This window comes from Oncorhynchus clarkii, chromosome 4 (assembly GCF_045791955.1).
Source record: "Oncorhynchus clarkii lewisi isolate Uvic-CL-2024 chromosome 4, UVic_Ocla_1.0, whole genome shotgun sequence".
Classification (NCBI taxonomy): Eukaryota; Metazoa; Chordata; class Actinopteri; order Salmoniformes; family Salmonidae; genus Oncorhynchus; species Oncorhynchus clarkii.
Window position 1 is genome coordinate 30,799,622 of NC_092150.1, and position 18,092 is coordinate 30,817,713.

The 18,092-nt window shown below is 39.5% G+C and overlaps 1 protein-coding gene across 1 annotated transcript in view; it reads right to left on the minus strand.

The window, feature by feature from the left end:
* Nucleotides 1–516: 516 nt before the first annotated feature.
* Nucleotides 517–18,092, minus strand: part of LOC139407666 (BMP/retinoic acid-inducible neural-specific protein 3-like) — a 108,064-nt gene continuing 90,488 nt past the window's right edge. Inside the window, exon 8 of the mRNA XM_071151510.1 lies at nucleotides 517–2,236. Within this exon, the coding sequence (XP_071007611.1) occupies nucleotides 1,120–2,236 (1,117 nt within the window). The 3' untranslated portion in view covers nucleotides 517–1,119. The remainder of the gene's footprint in view (nucleotides 2,237–18,092) is intronic.

An 18,092-nucleotide genomic window follows, 5' to 3' on the forward strand; every position in this document is an offset into this window, starting at 1 on the left:
TTCATGGAATATCTGTCCTGGTCCTAAAATATGGGATAAGAAATCCTTTCGATGCGCTAAATGAATGAATGGAACATCTTAATGATATTTTCTGTGGTTTGCATGAAGCTTGTCCTCCTTAGAGAGGAGATTAAGATTTAAATATAATCTTAACTGACACACTTCCATTTAACACTGTCATTTAGTGAATTGGTACTAATTGATAGGATCTGGGACCAACTAACAGTACTAGTATGTCTAATTTTGTTCAATTTGCATCAAATATGTTATCATCTAGATTAATGAACTAAAGATCAAATATAAATATGAGGTGGATTTAAGTAATATATTATGTCTGAGAAAATTAGACACTAGATGGAGTATCTACACTATTTACAGACAGGACATAAAAATGACTTTTATTTAGTGAATTAACAAATTCAGAATGTTATACAGCATATGGACATTGCTTAGTAACTGTTCACAAACAACTGCATTATAAAAAATAAAATTACATGTAACATAACATACTAGCCACTGCATTTATCGTGTTTTATTTCTGTACGTCTGAAGTACTGTAACTCCAATTTGTGGGAATTTAAACATATGGAAAAAAAAGTTAAACAAGGAACAGTTGATTTCCATATTGACTCATGAAGCTCTGAACATGGGGTGGGGTAGGATTAAACTGAAGAGTGTGAGTATAAAAACATGGGTTGTGTTTAATAACAAAGTGAAGGACCTAAAGCCATGCTGGTGTCAAACCAAACACACTGTCGAGATAACACTTCATTATCAGCAAAAGCATCACATTGTAAGTGATTGAGATCTGTGCTATTTAAGGATGTCAGGACATGGGCAACATATCAGTGATGATACATCTTTTGATATCGATAATGGTCAGAAAGTCTGAGTTTTATTGTTATTATGTAAAAAGGCAAAGTGAACATGGTGAAGCCCCCTTATGTGTCTATGACACAACACATTTCCAGAAAGTTATAATTTTACATGAATCCAAATGCATATCTCTTGAGATCATAACCAAAATGTCCCTCAGTGCCTTCCAAAACTGCTCTTAACTGTAATCAGGTCAGTGTGATAGCAGCACAAGCATCTGCATATCTGGACACTGGCACCTTATTAGCTACATAATTTGGTTGTTTCGTATTCCATGGAATTAGGCTGTTTGGCAGAGAAAGCCTGCAACGCTGCCTGTATTCGGACAACATCTGTGGTGGATAATTTGAGGCGGTGGCGCAGGAGACAGAAGAACAGGTCCAGGAGCTGAGGTCCGGGAGGGGACAGTCTGTTGACCCGGTCCCTGATCTCCAGCAGCTGCAGCAGGGCTGAGTCCTGCGATCCCTGAGTGTACGGGTAGTCCAGCTGCAGAATCAGGTCCTGGATCGCTTCCGGGTCAAAATGCATACTATAGCCGAACACCTGGATGCTATTTATTTTCATGTAGCCCAGGTTCTTACCGGGCTCCAGAAACTCGAAAGGTTCGTAGTACACCGAGCCGTTCCCTTGGGGCAATGGAGCCCTGATCCTGCTCCGCAGGTAGAAGTGGACAGTCTCAAAAAACGTTTTCCACTTGTTACCCAAAGTCAATGTCCAGTTGTAACAGTCCAGGGGAATGTTTAGTTTAGTCCTCTCCCAATCAGGATAGCTGTTCTGGTCTATGGGCATGCTCCAGCTCTCAGAGTGACTTCCCCCGAAGGGGTTGATGTAGACAGACAGCACTGGTTCCAGGGAGCTGTTCCTAGTTAGGCAGATTTGCAGGGTCATCCCCAGGAGCATGTGGACGTGGTTGGACTTGTACTTGTTGCTCTTCAATGTCAACAGCATCCTCTTCCTCCACGATGGGTCAAACCAGTTGTTGAGTCGGACGTCGTTGCTGACGAAGATCCCATGGATGCTAATACGGCTGTCTTTCTTCTGCAGCAGGTATCTCAGCTCCAGGTCCTGCAGGTCTGTCTCGAAGCTGATGTAGTGGTCCGTGGAGTCTGGGACCTCATTGCGGCAGACCCCCTGGCTGAGCATGTACCCAGGGTTGCAGCTGGCACAGCGGGAGCGGTTGTCATAGGAGCAAGAGGCGCAGAAAGAGGCATCGCCCACAGTGCAAGGGATGACACCCTGGCAGGACGGATGGTCGTAGGGGCAAGAGCAGCTCCTTGTCTCCTCCAGGTAGGAACCTATGTAGTTGTTCTCACTGCAGTACATGATGGACAGGATGTAGTTCAGCCAGTAGCTGAAGGACCTGCAAAACACACTCAAACACAAATACAGATCACCTTCCAGACAGTATATTATTATTTTATTTTTATGGAAATGCACTTAGTATGGCCATACACTGTATAGTGCACTTTGCAGTTCTGGGAATACTATCTGCACTATGATATCAGGTTCACTAGAATAACCACATATTCCCCAATAAATAGTTGAATCTCCCATAGGTTCATGTCATCCTATAGCTGTATTTTCCTGAAGAAATAACAATATATAAATTATCCCCCTGTAGTATTTATGTCTGTGGGTTGTCAAAGAGTGTTAACTTCATATGTACGCAAGCAGGGTGTCACGGTATTTTCCCAACCCCACATGAGACATAAAAAAATGATAAATGCAGTATCTATGTAGGTACAGTACCAGTCAAAAGTTTGGACACACATACTCATTCAAGGGTTTTTCTTTATTTTTTACTATTTTCTACATTGTAACATTCTACAAGAACTTGATAGAAAAAAAATCCCCTGGCCCTGATGATCTAGACCCCCGTTTCCTACACCTAGCTGCAGACATCATTGCTCCCCCTTAACATGTATCTTTAACCTTACACTTGACATTAAGGAAATCCCCAAGTTAGTGCATCTGCTTTTGTACTGCCTCTCCTGAAAGGTGGAGATCCTTTGTAATTTACCATATCGAAATTGTCAGTACTGTCAAAGGTACCTGAGTTGTTAGTTAGTAGGCAGCTGAAAACAACATCTTAAATGGAATGCAATCAGGCTTTAGGTCTGGCCACAGCACTGTTTCAGCAACATTTAATGTTTTAAATGACATCCACTGTGCTCTTGACAAGAAGTCACATTGTGTGTCTGTCTTTATTGATTGTCAAAGGCATTTGACACCGTGGACCATGCTGTGTTAGTGCAAAGGATAAAATGTTGTGGAATTACAGGTCATGTTCTAGATTGGTTTATAAATTACCTATCAAATCATACACAGTGTGTAATGGTGGATGGTTGAAAATCTGAGTACATAGTGGTGTGCTCAGATGTTATGCAATGTTCTATTTTGGGCCCAATGTTATTCATTTTGTATATCAACAACATTGGGGATCATATTGAAACAGCAGATTTTCAATTTTATGCAGATGATACTGTTCTTCATTCAAGTAGTAGTAGTTTATCTTTAGCTTTTGAAAATGCCCAAAGAGCATTTAACATCATACAACAGAATGTATGATTTGAAGCTGATTCTGAATTTGGGTAAAACAAAATGCATGGTATTTTCAAATGCCGGGCATGTTACTAATCATGTCATTGCTACATTGGCTGGACATACTATAGAGCAAGTCAAAGTGTAACAATAATTAGGTGTGTGGGTTGATGACAAGCTGAGCTTCATTGTTTATGTGGAGAACTTGATAAGGAAGCTCAAGCTGAGAATAGGTTTTTATTATCAGCATGAGGCTTGTTTTTCTTTGGAGGCCAGGAAGGAGCTGGTACGATGTACATTACTGGCGGTTTCAGATTTTAGTGATGTTATTTATACAGTTCAATTCGGAAGTTTACATACACCTAGGCTAAATACATTTAAACTCAGTTTTTTCAATTTCTGACAATTAATCCTAGTAAAAATTCCCTGTCTTAGGTCAGTTACGATCACCAACATACGTATATGCATATTCTAGTTTATGGGCCTAAGAAATAGGCAGTTTTATTCTTTTTTTTATTTTTTATTCTTTATTCTTTATTTTAATAATTTGAAATGTCAGAAAAATGCTTGAGAATTCTTTATTTCAGCTTTTATTCCTTTCATCGCATTCCCAGTGGGTCAGAAGTTTACATACACATAATTAGTATTTGGTAGCATTGCCTTTAAATTGTTTAACCTGTTGAGTGTAGGGGGCAGTATTTAGATTTTTTTTAAATAAAAAACGTGCCCATTTGAAACTGCCTATTTCTCAGGCCCAGAAACTAGAATATGCATATACTTGTCAGAATAGGATAGAAAACACTCTAAAGTTTCCAAAACTGTCAAAATATTTGGTGTGTGGGTTGATGACAAGCTGAGCTTCATTGTTTATGTGGAGAACTTGATAAGGAAGCTCAAGCTGAGAATAGGTTTTTATTATCGGCATGAGGCTTGCTTTTTTTTGGAGGCCAGGAAGGAGCTGGTACGACGTACATTACTACTGGTGGTATCAGATTTTAGTGATGTTATTTATACAGTTCAAGTCGGAAGTTTACATACACCTTAGCTAACTACATTTAAACTCAGTTTTCACAATTTCTGACATTTAATCCTAGTAAAAATTCCCTGTTTTAGGTCAGTTACGATCACCACTTTATTTTAAGAATGTGAAATGTCAGAAAAATACTAGAGAGAATTCTTTATTTCAGCTTTTATTCCTTTCATCACATTCCCAGTGGGTCAGAAGTTTACATACACAGAATTAGTATTTCGTAGCATTGCCTTTAAATTGTTTAACCTGTTGAGTGTAGGGGGCAGTATTTAGATTTTTTGGGGATGAAAAACGTACCCATTTGAAACTGCCTATTTCTCAGGCCCAGAAACTATAATATGCATGTACTTGTCAGATTGGGATAGAAAACACTCTAAAGTTTCTAAAACTGTCAAAATATTGTCTGTGAGTATAACAGAACTGATATTGTAGACGAAAACCTGAGGAAAATCAAACCAGGAAGTGCTGCTTTTCCTGAAAGCTCTCTGTTCCATTGCATGCCTTGCCTCCATTTAAAGGGATATCAAGCAGATTCCTTTTCCTATGGCTTCCTCAAGGTGTCAACAGTCTTTGGACATAGTTTTAGGCTTTTATTTTGAAAAATGAGCGAGAAAGAGTGAGAGTTTTGCATGCGCAACACAGTGGTGCAGCCATTGTCTCTCCCTCTCCTTTTGAAAAAGCGATAGTCCCGGTTGATATATTATTGATTATATATTTTAATAACAACCTGAGGATTGATTATAAAAAATTTGACATGTTTCTGTGGACATTACGGATACTATTTGGAATTATCGTCTGCGATGTCGTGACCGCTCGAGCCTGTGGATTTCTAAACATAACGTGCCAAACAAATGATGGTATTTTGGATATAAAAATAATCTTTATGGAACAAAAGGAACATTTATTGTGTAACTGGGAGTCTCGTGAGTGAAAACATCCGAAGATCATGAAAGGGAAGAGATTCATTTTATTGCTTTTCTGATTTTCGTGACCAGCTACTTTGATGCTAGGTATTCATAATGTTTTGTCTAGTGATTGATAAACTCACACAAACGCTTGGATTGCTTTCGCTGTAAAGCATATTTTCACAATCCATCTGAGGTGGATTAACAAAGAGTTAAGCTGTGTTATGCTATATTGCATTTGTGATTTCATGAAAATTTAAAATGTTTAGTAATTTTATTTGAATTTGGCACACTACAATTCAGCGGGTGTTGATGTAAATGATCCAGGATGGGGTGCGTCAAGACTTAACTTGGGTCAAACGTTTCAGGTAGCCTTCCACAAGCTTCCCACAATAAGTTAGGTGAATTTTTACCCATTCCTCCTGACAGAGCTGGTGTAACTGTGTAAGGTTTGTAGGCCTCCTTGCTCGCACAAACATTTTCAGTTCCGCCCACAAATTGTCAATATGATTGAGGTCAGGGCTTTGTGAAGGCCACTCCAATACCTTGACTTTGTTGTCCTAGAACCATTTTGCCACAACTTTGTAAGTATGCTTTGGGTCATTGTCCATTTGGAAGACCCATTTGCGACCAAGCTTTAACTTCCTGACTGATGTCTTGAGATGTTGATTCAATATATCCACATAATTTTCCAGCCTCATGATGCCATCTATTTTGTGAAGTGCACAAGTCCCTCCTTCAGCAAAGCACCCCACAACATGATGCTGCCACCCCCGTGCTTCACTGTTGGGATGGTGTTCTTCGGCTTGCAAGCCTCTCCCTCAAAACATAACTATGGTCATTATAGCCAAACAGTTCTATTTTTGTTTCCTCAGACTAGAGGACATTTCTCCAAAAAGTACGATCTTTGTCCCCATGTGCAGTTGCAAACCGTAGTCTGGCTTATTTATGGCGGTGTTGGAGCAGTGGCTTCTTTCTTGCTGAGTGGCCTTTCAGTTTATGTCGATATAGGTCTCGTTTTACTGTGGATATAGATACTTTTGTACCTGTTTCCTCCAGCATCTACACAAGGCCACTTGCTGTTGTTCTAGGATTGATTTGTACTTTTCACATCAAAGTACGTTCATCTCTAAGAGACAGAACGCATCTCCTTCCTGAGCCGGTTTGATAGCTTCGTGGTCCCATGGTGTTTATACTTGCATACTATTGTTTGTACAGAGAACGTGGTACCTTCAGGCATTTGGAAAGTACTCCCAAGGATGAACCAGGCTTGTGGAGATCTACAATTTTTTCTGAGATATTGGCTGATTTCTTTTGATTTTCCCATGATGTCAAGCAAAGAGGCACTGAGTTTGAAATACATCCACAGGTACACCTCCAATTGACTCAAATCATGTCAATTAGCCTATCAGAAGCTCCTAAAACCATGACATAATTTTCTGGAATTTTCCAAGATGTTTAAAGGCACAGTCAACTAAGTGTATGTAAACTTCTGACACACTGGAATTGTGATTCAGTGAATTATAAGTGAAATAATCAGTCTGTAAACAATTGTGGAAATATTACTTGTGTCATGCACAAAGTAGATGTCCTAACTGACTTTTCAAAACTATAGTTTGTTAACAAGAAATTTGTGGAGTGGTTCATGACTTCAACCTAAGTGCATGTAAACGTCCGACTTCAACTGTAATTGTTTTACTGTATTTGTGTCTGTAGTTTTGTTTAAAGTTGCATTATTGTATGTAAGTTGTTTTGCCTGAAACGTTGTTCCCACTGCTGCTACTAGACCAGGTCTCTCCTGAAAAATAGATGTTCTCAATGACAAAAACCTGTATTAATAAAGGTTAAATATACCTATTTTAAAAATTGTGAAGAAATCCAAATGATGAAATAGCACATATTGGCTTGTGAAAGTATTCACCTCCCTTGGCATTCTTTTCTATTTTGTTGTCTTACAACCAGGAATTAAATTGTTATGGCTGCAGGGGCAGTATTGAGTAGCTTGGATGAAAAGGTGCCGATTGTAAACGGCCAGCTCCTCAGTCCCAGATACTAATATATGCATATTATCATTAGTAGTATTGGATAGAAAACACTCTGACGTTTCTAAAACTGTTTGAATTATGTCTGTGAGTATAACAGATATCATATTGCATGCAAAAACCTGAGAAATTCCACTTCCTGTTTGTATTTTTTCTGGGGGTGGCAGATTTTCAACCAGGCTCTCCTTGAAATTACAGCGAGGTATTGATGAATTCTCACTTCCTACGCCTTACACTAGATGTCAACAGTCAATAGAACTTCGTCTGATGACTTTAATGTGAAGGGGGTTCGAATGAGACAGGAAATAGTCACCACTGCCACGAGTTGACCATGCTTTAACTATGCGCGTTGACAGGGGAAGGACCTGCGGTCCACCGGTCATCTGAAGTCATTCTAATTCTCCGGGTGGAATGTTATTCAAGATGTAAACAACATTCTAAAGATTGATTCAGTACATCGTTTGACATGTTTCTACTGACTGTTACGGAACTTTTGGACATTTTGTCACGTTAAAGTGGACGCGCTTTGTGACATTGGAATTGTTTACCAAACGCGCTAACCAAAGTAACTAATTGGACATAAATAACGGACAATTTCGAACAAATCAAGCATTTATTGTGGACCTAGGAATCCTAGGACTGCATTCTGATGAAGTTCATCAAATGTAAGGAAACATTTATCATGTATTTTCTGGTTTCTGTTGACTCCAACATGGCGGCTAATTTGGCTTCTGTTCTGAGCTCTGTCTCAGATTATTGCATGGGTTGCTTTTTCCGTAAACTTTTTTTAAAGGTCTGACACAGCGGTTGCATTAAGGAGAGGTATATCTATAATTCCATGTGTATAACTTGTATTATTATCTACATTTATGATGAGTATTTCTGTTGAAACGATGTGGCTATGCAAAATCACTTTAATGTTTTTGGAACTAGTGAATCTAATAGGCCAATGTAAACTCCGATATGAACTTTATCAAACAAAACATGCATGTATTGTGTAACATGAAGTCCTATGAGTGTCATCTGATGAAGATAGTTCCAGGTTAGTCATTAATTTTCTCTATTTCTGCTTTTTGTGAAATCTATAATTCGCTGGAAAATGGCTGTGCTTATTGTGGTTTGGTGGAGAACTAACAATTGTTTGTAGTGCTTTTGCTGAAAAGCATATTTGAAATCAGACACTTCGGTGGGATTAACAACGAGAATAGCTTTAAAATGGTATGAGACACATGTATGTTTGAGGAATGTTAATTATGAGATTGTTGATGTTTTGAAAATGACACCCTACACTTTGACTGGCTGTTGTCAAATCGCTCCCGTTAACGGGATTGCAGCCACAAGAAGTTAAAGTAGATTTTTGGGGCCACCTTTTGCAGCAACTACAGCTGCAAGTATCTTGGTGTATGTCTCTATAAGCTTGGCACATCTAGCCACTGGGATTTTTGCCCATTCTTCAGGGCAAAACTGCTCCAGTTCATTCAAGCTGGATGGGTTCTGCTGGTGTACAGCAATCTTTAAGTCATACCACAGATTCTCATTTGGATTGAGGTCTGGGCTTTGACTAGGTCATTCAATACATTTAAATGTTTTCCCTTAAACCACTTGAGTATGGCTTTAGCAGCATGATTAGGGTTAGTGTCCTGCTGGAAGGTGATCCTCGGTCCCAGTCTCAAATCTTTGCAAGACAAACAGGTTTCCCTCAAGAATTTTCCTGTATTTAGCGCCATCCATCATTCCTTCAATTCTGACCATGAAAAACATCCCCATAGCATGATGCTGCCACCAACATGCTTCACTGTGGGGATGGTGTTCAAGGAGATGGGTTTGTGCCAGACATAGCATTTTCCTTGATTATCAATAAGCTCAATTTCAGTCTCATCTGACCAGAGTACCTTCTTCCATATGTTTGGGGAGTCCCACATGCCTTTTTGCGAACCCCAAACGCGTTTGCTTATTTTCTTCTTTAAGCAATGGCTTTTTTCTGGTTACTCTTCTGTAAAGCCCAGCTCTGTGGATTGTACAGCTTAAAGTGGTCCTATGGACAGATACTCCCATCTTCGCTGTGGAGCTTTGCAGCTCCTTCAGCTTTATCTTTGTTGCCGCTCTGATAAATGACCTCCTTGCCTGGTCCATGAGTTTTGGTGGATGGCCCTCTCTTGGCAGGTTTGTTGTGGAGCCATATTCTTTAAATTTTTTAATATTGGATTTAATGGTGCTCCGTGGGATGTTCAAAGTTTCTGATATTTCTTTATAACCCAATCCTGTTCTGCACTTCTCCACAACTTTGTCCCTGACCTGTTTGGAGAGCTCCTTGGTCTTCATGGTGCCACTTGCTTGGTGATGCCCCTTGTTTAGTGGTGTTGCTGACTCTGGGGCCCTTCAGAACAGGTGTACTGTATATATACTGAGATCATGTGACACACGGATTGCACCCAGGTGCACTAATTATGTGACTTCTGAAGGTAATTGGTTGCACCAGATCTTATTTAGGGGCTTCATAGCAAAGGGAGTGAATACATATGCACACACCACTTTTCAGTTTTACATTATTTAGACATTTTTGAAACAAGGTGATTTTTTAAATTTCACTTCACCAATTTGAACTTTTTTCTGTATGTCCATTACATGGAATAAAAATAAAAATTAATTTAAATTACAGGTTGTAATGCAACAAAATAAGAAAATGCAAAGGGGGATGAATACTTTTGCAAGACACTGTAATTATGTAGTAACCAAAAAAGTGTTAAACAAATCAAAATATATATTTTATATTTGAGATTCTTCAAAGTAGCCACCATTCAGCTTGATGACAGCTTTGCACACTCTTGGCATTCTTTCAACCAGCTTCATGAGGTGGTCACCTGGAATACATTTAAATTATTAACAGGTGTACCTTTTATTAAAATTTAATTTGTGGAATTTCTTTCCTTCTAAATGCGTTTGAGCCAGTCAGTTGTGTTGTGACAAAGTAGGGGTGGTATACAGAAGCTAGCCCTATTTGGTAAAATACTAAGTCCATATTATGGCAAGAGCAGCTCAAATAAGCAAAGAGAAACAACAGTCCATCATTACTTTGAAAGTTTTGATGTCTTCACTATTATTTCGACAATGTAGAAAATAGTAAAAATAAAGAAAAGCCCTTGAATGAGTAGGTGTGTCCAAACTTTTGACTGGTACTGCATACAGTGCCTTGCGAAAGTATTCGGCCCCCTTGAACTTTGCGACCTTTTGCCACATTTCAGGCTTCAAACATAAAGATATAAAACTGTATTTTTTTGTGAAGAATCAACAACAAGTGGGACACAATCATGAAGTGGAACGACATTTATTGGATATTTCAATCTTTTTTAACAAATCAAAAACTGAAAGATTGGGCGTGCAAAATTATTCAGCCCCTTTACTTTCAGTGCAGCAAACTCTCTCCAGAAGTTCAGTGAGGATCTCTGAATGATCCAATGTTGACCTAAATGACTAATGATGATAAATACAATCCACCTGTGTGTAATCAAGTCTCCGTATAAATGCACCTGCACTGTGATAGTCTCAGAGGTCCGTTAAAAGCGCAGAGAGCATCATGAAGAACAAGGAACACAACAGGCAGGTCCGAGATACTGTTGTGAAGAAGTTTAAAGCCGGATTTGGATACAAAAAGATTTCCCAAGCTTTAAACATCCCAAGGAGCACTGTGCAAGCGATAATATTGAAATGGAAGGAGTATCAGACCACTGCAAATCTACCAAGACCTGGCCGTCCCTCTAAACTTTCAGTTCATACAAGGAGAAGACTGATCAGAGATGCAGCCAAGAGGCCCATGATCACTCTGGATGAACTGCAGAGATCTACAGCTGAGGTGGGAGACTCTGTCCATAGGACAACAATCAGTCGTATATTGCACAAATCTGGCCTTTATGGAAGAGTGGCAAGAAGAAAGCCATTTCTTAAAGATATCCATAAAAAGTGTTGTTTAAAGTTTGCCACAAGCCACCTGGGAGACACACCAAACATGTGGAAGAAGGTGCTCTGGTCAGATGAAACCAAAATTGAACTTTTTGGCAACAATGCAAAACGTTATGTTTGGTGTAAAAGCAACACAGCTGAAAACACCATCCCCACTGTCAAACATGGTGGTGGCAGCATCATGGTTTGGGCCTGCTTTTCTTCAGCAGGGACAGGGAAGATAGTTAAAATTGATGGGAAGATGGATGGAGCCAAATACAGGACCATTCTGGAAGAAAACCTGATGGAGTCTGCAAAAGACCTGAGACTGGGACGGAGATTTGTCTTCCAACAAGACAATGATCCAAAACATAAAGCAAAATCTACAATGGAATGGTTCAAAAATAAACATATCCAGGTGTTAGAATGGCCAAGTCAAAGTCCAGACCTGAATCCAATCGAGAATCTGTGGAAAGAACTGAAAACTGCTGTTCACAAATGCTCTCCATCCAACCTCACTGAGCTCGAGCTGTTTTGCAAGGAGGAATGGGAAAAAATGTCAGTCTCTCGATGTGCAAAACTGATAGAGACATACCCCAAGCGACTTACAGCTGTAATCGCAGCAAAAGGTGGCGCTACAAAGTATTACCTTAAGGGGGCTGAATAATTTTGCACGCCCAATTTTTCAGTTTTTGATTTGTTAAAAAAGTTTGAAATATCCAATAAATGTCGTTCCACTTCATGATTGTGTCCCACTTGTTGTTGATTCTTCGCAAAAAAATACAGTTTTATATCTTTATGTTTGAAGCCTGAAATGTGGCAAAAGGTCGCAAAGTTCAAGGGGGCCGAATACTTTCGCAAGGCACTGTATGTGCACACAGCAACAGAGTATGATGAATTGAACTCATGAAAATATATGAGAGTGGAAAAGTAGAAAATAAAAAATATATTTTAAAGTTCAGCTTCATATATCCCCATTGAGATCGTGTTTGTGCCTCGACCTAGGTTGGGCAAAACTAAACATGGCGGTGTTCGCCTTAGCAATCTCACTACAAAAAATACCTCCTCCACTCCTGCCATTATTGAAAGAGATTGTGATGCCTCACATCTCAAAGTAGGGGTACTTAATAATGTGTTAAAGTTAAATCATTCTAAAGAATATTTTTTGAATTTCCCAACCTTTTCAGCTGAATGGGAGGGGGTGTCCCCTTTGGGGGACTCCTAGCCATAATTAATGTTAGATCCCTCACTTCCAAGGCAGTTATAGTCAATGAACTAATCACTGATCATAATCTTGATGTGAATGGCCTGACTGAAACATGGCTTAAGCCTGATGAATTTATTGTGTTAAATGAGGCCTCACCTTCTGGGTACACTAGTGACCATATCCCCCACGTATCCCGCAAAGGTGGAGGTGTTGCTAACATTTACGATAGCAAATTTCAATTTACAAAACAAATCAACGTTTTCGTCTTTTGAGCTTCTAGTCATGAAATCTATGTAGCCTACTCAATCACTTTTCATAGCTACTGTTTACAGGCCTCCTGGGCCATATACAGCGTTCCTCATTGAGTTCCCTGAATTCCTATCGGACCTTGTCCTAGTCATAGCAGATAATATTCACATTTTTGGTGACTTTAATATTCACATGGAAAAGTCCACAGACCCACTGCCAAAGGCTTTCGGAGCCATCATTGACTCAGTGGATTTTGTCCAACATGTCTAAGGACCTACTCACTGCCAAGGTCATACTCTGGACCTAGTTTTGTCCCATGAAATAAATGTTGTGGATCTTAATGTTTTTCCTCATAATCCTGGACTATCGGACCACCATTTTATTACGTTTGCAATCGCAACAAATAATCTGCTTAGACCCCAACCAAGGAGCATCAAAAGTTGTGCTATAAATTCTCAGACAACCCAAAGATTCCTCGATGCCCTTCCAGACTCCCTCTGCCTACCCAAGGACATCAGAGGACAAAAATCAGTTAACCACCTACCCGAGGAACTCAATTTAACCTTGCGCAATACCCTAGATGCAGTTGCATCCCTAAAAACTAAAAACATTTGTCATTAGAAACTAGCTCCCTGGTATACAGAAAATAAAACATTTTTCTTCAATTAAATTTTTTTTCTACTGGGCCTGGTGTTGTCACCCACATGGGTAGTGTTGCCAAGAGAGATGAGGTGAGAGTGGAGGTGGGTGGCAACTGAAGAGGTGTTACATGTAGCTGTCGGTCTGTCAGCGCTTTACACAAACACCTAATGCCAGAGACCGGAAATGTTACTTTGTCTCTGCTCTGTCACACAATTCTCTGTGACTAACTGGATTTACTTTATAAATTGCCTCCATGAAACAATAGGGGGGAAACAACAATAGGTTGAGAAGAAAACCTAGAATGGAAATGGAAGGGGCAGGAAGCAGCTTGTATTGTTATACTGAAACCCATTCAGACAAATATGTCAGACTTGAACAAGATCACTTCTGTGTTACAGCCACAATAGCAGTAATACTAGGAGACCTAGTTTTCTGTGACAGTATTTTCACAGCTTATGAGAATCAAATGGCCATGCCACAACCCTTTGATTTATTTATAGAGTATCAATCTAACTACCGTTTTCTCTTCATGTATGAAGAAAATACATTCTCCATAAACTAGGACAAGTAAACAGGACACACCATTAAAATAAAGGCTTTCACAGTATATCTAATGTATGAAATAGTTTCCTATTAATTAATCAGTTCTCTATGATTGTTAACAAAGAAATACGTGCTGATTTTGCCAAGTGAAACCATTTCTAAAACACATTTAGAAGAAAATGAAGAGAAAAAATTACAAGCACAGCAGTTTTACCCGACAAGCGGGTTGGTGAAATTGGAGCAGCTATCCAATGTTCTGATTGATTGCCTTTGAACTATTTTGAACATAAGAAACAGAAAACACCAGTGCAGAACTGTCAAAGCAATATGCAGAGTACTGTACATCATTTATCTCCCCTCACCTATTAACAGTGTGTAGGTCTGAACATGAACATGGGGACATGAGGCAGCCATTTCCGACTGGGACATTCACAAAACACCAGAGTGTATTCAGGCACAAAGGGGATACTCAAGTGGATTTCTTAGATAGACTGGATGTTTTACTTTCACGTCACTTAGCATACAATCTTATCCAGAGCAACTTTCAGGAGCAATTAGGCTTATGTACCTTGCTCAAGGGCACATCAACAGATTTTTCACGTGTTGAACAATTGTCCTTTTTTAAAATTTTTATTACAAATAATACACACCTCTCCTACTCTGGAGGGTGGGATGAACTTAAATTAATCTTGGTCCTTCGCGATTTCATATTTTTCCCCCAGTTAAAATCCTTGTGTCATTGCACTTCTGGTAAATATAGAAAATAATAAATAAATAAAAAACAGATAATACTAATAGTTAGCAAAGACTGATGGATTTAGAACCATAAAAGACAATACCTGAGGTCCCACTGCAGACAATACATAATATACAACTAGTCATACATATTATACATGATACAGTATATACACAATCATACTTTTTTTTCATATCCTCAAGCTCACAAATAGCTGTGTAGAAAGTTTATTTATATTATTCACTCATAGTTTTTGTGTAGTCCTACACCTGTAGGTGCCTGACCTTGAATATCTACAGTCACTCAATAGCCAGAGATGTGGATCTCATTACATGTGATGTGAAAGGCTGCCACACCTTTTACTTTTTTCAGTAGTGCCTTGGGTGGTGAACCTAATTTTCTCTAATTTAAGGAGAGAGAAAACGTCTCTCACCCATCGTGAATGGGAGGTTGGGGAAGCAGATTTCTATTAAAAAGGATGAGTCAGCGGGCTAACAGAGATGTGCATGTGAATACTATCATGTCTGATAGATTATTTGTGACATTGTTCCCTGGGGTTATTCCAAATATGACGGTGTATGGGTTGTGGTCAATTGGTCGAACGCAGATGCTGCATAAAGTGTTGAAAATGGGGAACAAAAAAGGGGATAAAGATGGACAATCCCCAAACATATGATGTCATAGCGGGGGCCCAATAGCACTTAATAAAAAAAAGACACGTTAGACATGATTACGTAGACATACTGACCAGCTCAAATAGACAAAAGCGTGCTATATGGCAGACCAATCCAAGCTCATCTTTCGGCATGTCCAGCCCACTCATTGTCTCATCCAATCATGGCTAGCGGGAAGGATTCTGTCTTTTTCTTTGGCTAAACTAACTAGGCTCGTAATTTAACAATTTTATTCGTATTTACATTGCCAGACAAGTTTGTTATTAACACACATGAAGGTCACATGTTCGATAAGGCATTTCTGCCCCAAAAAACTATTTTGATTTACAAAAGGTTAACGTTCAAACGGCTCTCCTGTGAAGTAGTGACCCACGACATATGCCTAGTTTCCTGAATCGGGTCACATATGGAATCATGTGATAACCCAAAAAGTGTTAAATGACAATATATTTGAGATTCTTCAAAGTAGCCACCATTTTCCTTAATGACAGCTTTGCCACACTTGGCATCCTCTCAACCAGCTTCACCTGGAATGATTTTCCAACAGTCATGAAGGAGTTCCCAAATATGCTGAGCACTTGGCCGCTTTTCCTTCACTCTGTGGTCCAAATCATCCCAAACCATCTCAACTGGGTAAGCCTCATCTAATAATTTTAAAATATTTTTTTATCTTAAATTTGTCTTTCATCATCAAATATGCAAAGAGGAAGAACAGTCCATCATTACATGAAGGTCAGTCAATCTAGAAAATGTCAAGAACTTTCTTCAAGTGCAGTCGCAGAAACCATCAAGCGCTATGATGAAACTGACTCTTATGAGGGCCGCCACAGAAAAGGAAGACCCAGAGTTACCTCTGCTGCAGAGGATAAGTTACCAGCCTCAGAAATTGCAGCCCAAATATATGCTTCAGAGAGTTCAAGTAAAAGATACATCTCAACATCAACTGTTCAGAGGAGACTGTGTGAATCAGGCCTTCATAGTCAAATTGCTGCAAAGAAACCACCAATAATAAGAAGAGACTTGCTAGGGCCAAGAAACACAAGCAATGGACATTAGACTGGTGAAAATCTGTCCTTTGGTGAGTCCAAATTTCAGATTTGAAGACACCCTGGAAAAAATTTATTGGGGCTGAGATACCAGAAGACATGTGGCAATAATTCAGGATTTAGGATGGAAAAAATGAACCCAGAATTGGACCCTATTTTTATGTATTGTGGATTAAATATGTCCACTTTCTGGAGGACTGAGTTTTGAAATCAGTGGAATTCGAGTATGATAGCTAAGGCGATACCTTTCTTACATCTTCAAACTAAGGGCAACCATGGCACCGACAGGAGACGCATCCTACCATGAATGATGTATGTGGGTAAGATAGTCTAGCTAGATACATTTTCAGATATTACATGTTTCTAATTTTGAAAGAGACATTTGCTTGGCTAGCTATAGCCTAACGTTAGCTAGCTAACATTAATCCTGGTTGGTTAGCTACCTGCAGATTCATGCCAGGTAGTAACATCATGAGTTGTGATTATGGCTCATTGTTTACCTAGCTAGCTAGCTAGCTAATGTTAGCTGACTGGCTCGCTAGCTAATGCTACATGTATGACATTATTCATATCTCAGAACCATTTGCTTAGCTAGCTATAGCTTAATGTTAGCTAGCTCACATTGAATCTGGTTGGATAGCTACCTGCAGATTCATGCAGGGTAGTAAAGTCATGAGTTGGGATTATGCTTCAATGTTAAGCTAGCTAGCTACATGTCTTTAAAAAAGACTCCACTATGCAAATAACCATTTCCAGTGCGTTTGTAAATTCAGTCTGGCCATCTACTCCGATTTCAGAGCACTCTCATCTGAGTGTGCCAGAGAGCGCAGAATAACTGATGAATTTAAGAATGCTCAACACCCTTTGAATATGGCTCAGTAAACGTTGGCAAAAAAAGCGATATTAAATTGTTGCCAGCAGCACACTGTGGCAACCCTCCCTCTCTGTCTGCCGAATTCTTTCTCTTTGCTCTTGTTTTCCTTAAAATACATTTTGGCATATAGCACTTTGTTGCATTATGAAGGACTAATATTAGTGTCGTTGAGCTTACTTGTTTGGGGGAAAATGTGGAGTTAATGTTTGAGAACTGTAGGTGTAGGTGCTTTGTTTATAACTTTTGTTACAGCTTTTGAGTTGTAATATTTGGTAGGCCCAGTGTTGGTTGCCTTTGTTTGTTTGGTAAACTTGCCACTGCGGTTGGAGATGTAACATTGGTTAGTTTCCAGGCCCCTGCCCAGCCTGGAAACTCTTGCCATACTCACTGTTGGGACATTGGTCTGAGGTGAGTACAATTGGCTGTGTACCTCAGTGGGAGATTTTTGTAGGGTAGTGACACTTGCTACCCGGAGCTATAGCCTTTCTATTTTCCCTGTTAGGCTTAGTGACGTGTTTCACTTTGGAATACGTTGGGCATGGTTATTTTGTTTGTTATTTTTGTGTGGTGTCCGTGGCAGTTGTCTCGGGGGGCACATCCATGGCTTGGGGGTATCTGCCAGCATGCTGGTTTTTGTTTTTCTTGTCAGTGGGCTACAGTGTGTAACTACCCACCGCAAATACGCACGAAGACTAGGGTTGAGTTATTGTAGGTTTAGGGAAGCTCCATATATATAACTCCTCTCTTCTGTGGTGCCCAGTGTGATTGTCATTTCTCTTGTGGTCCGGTCT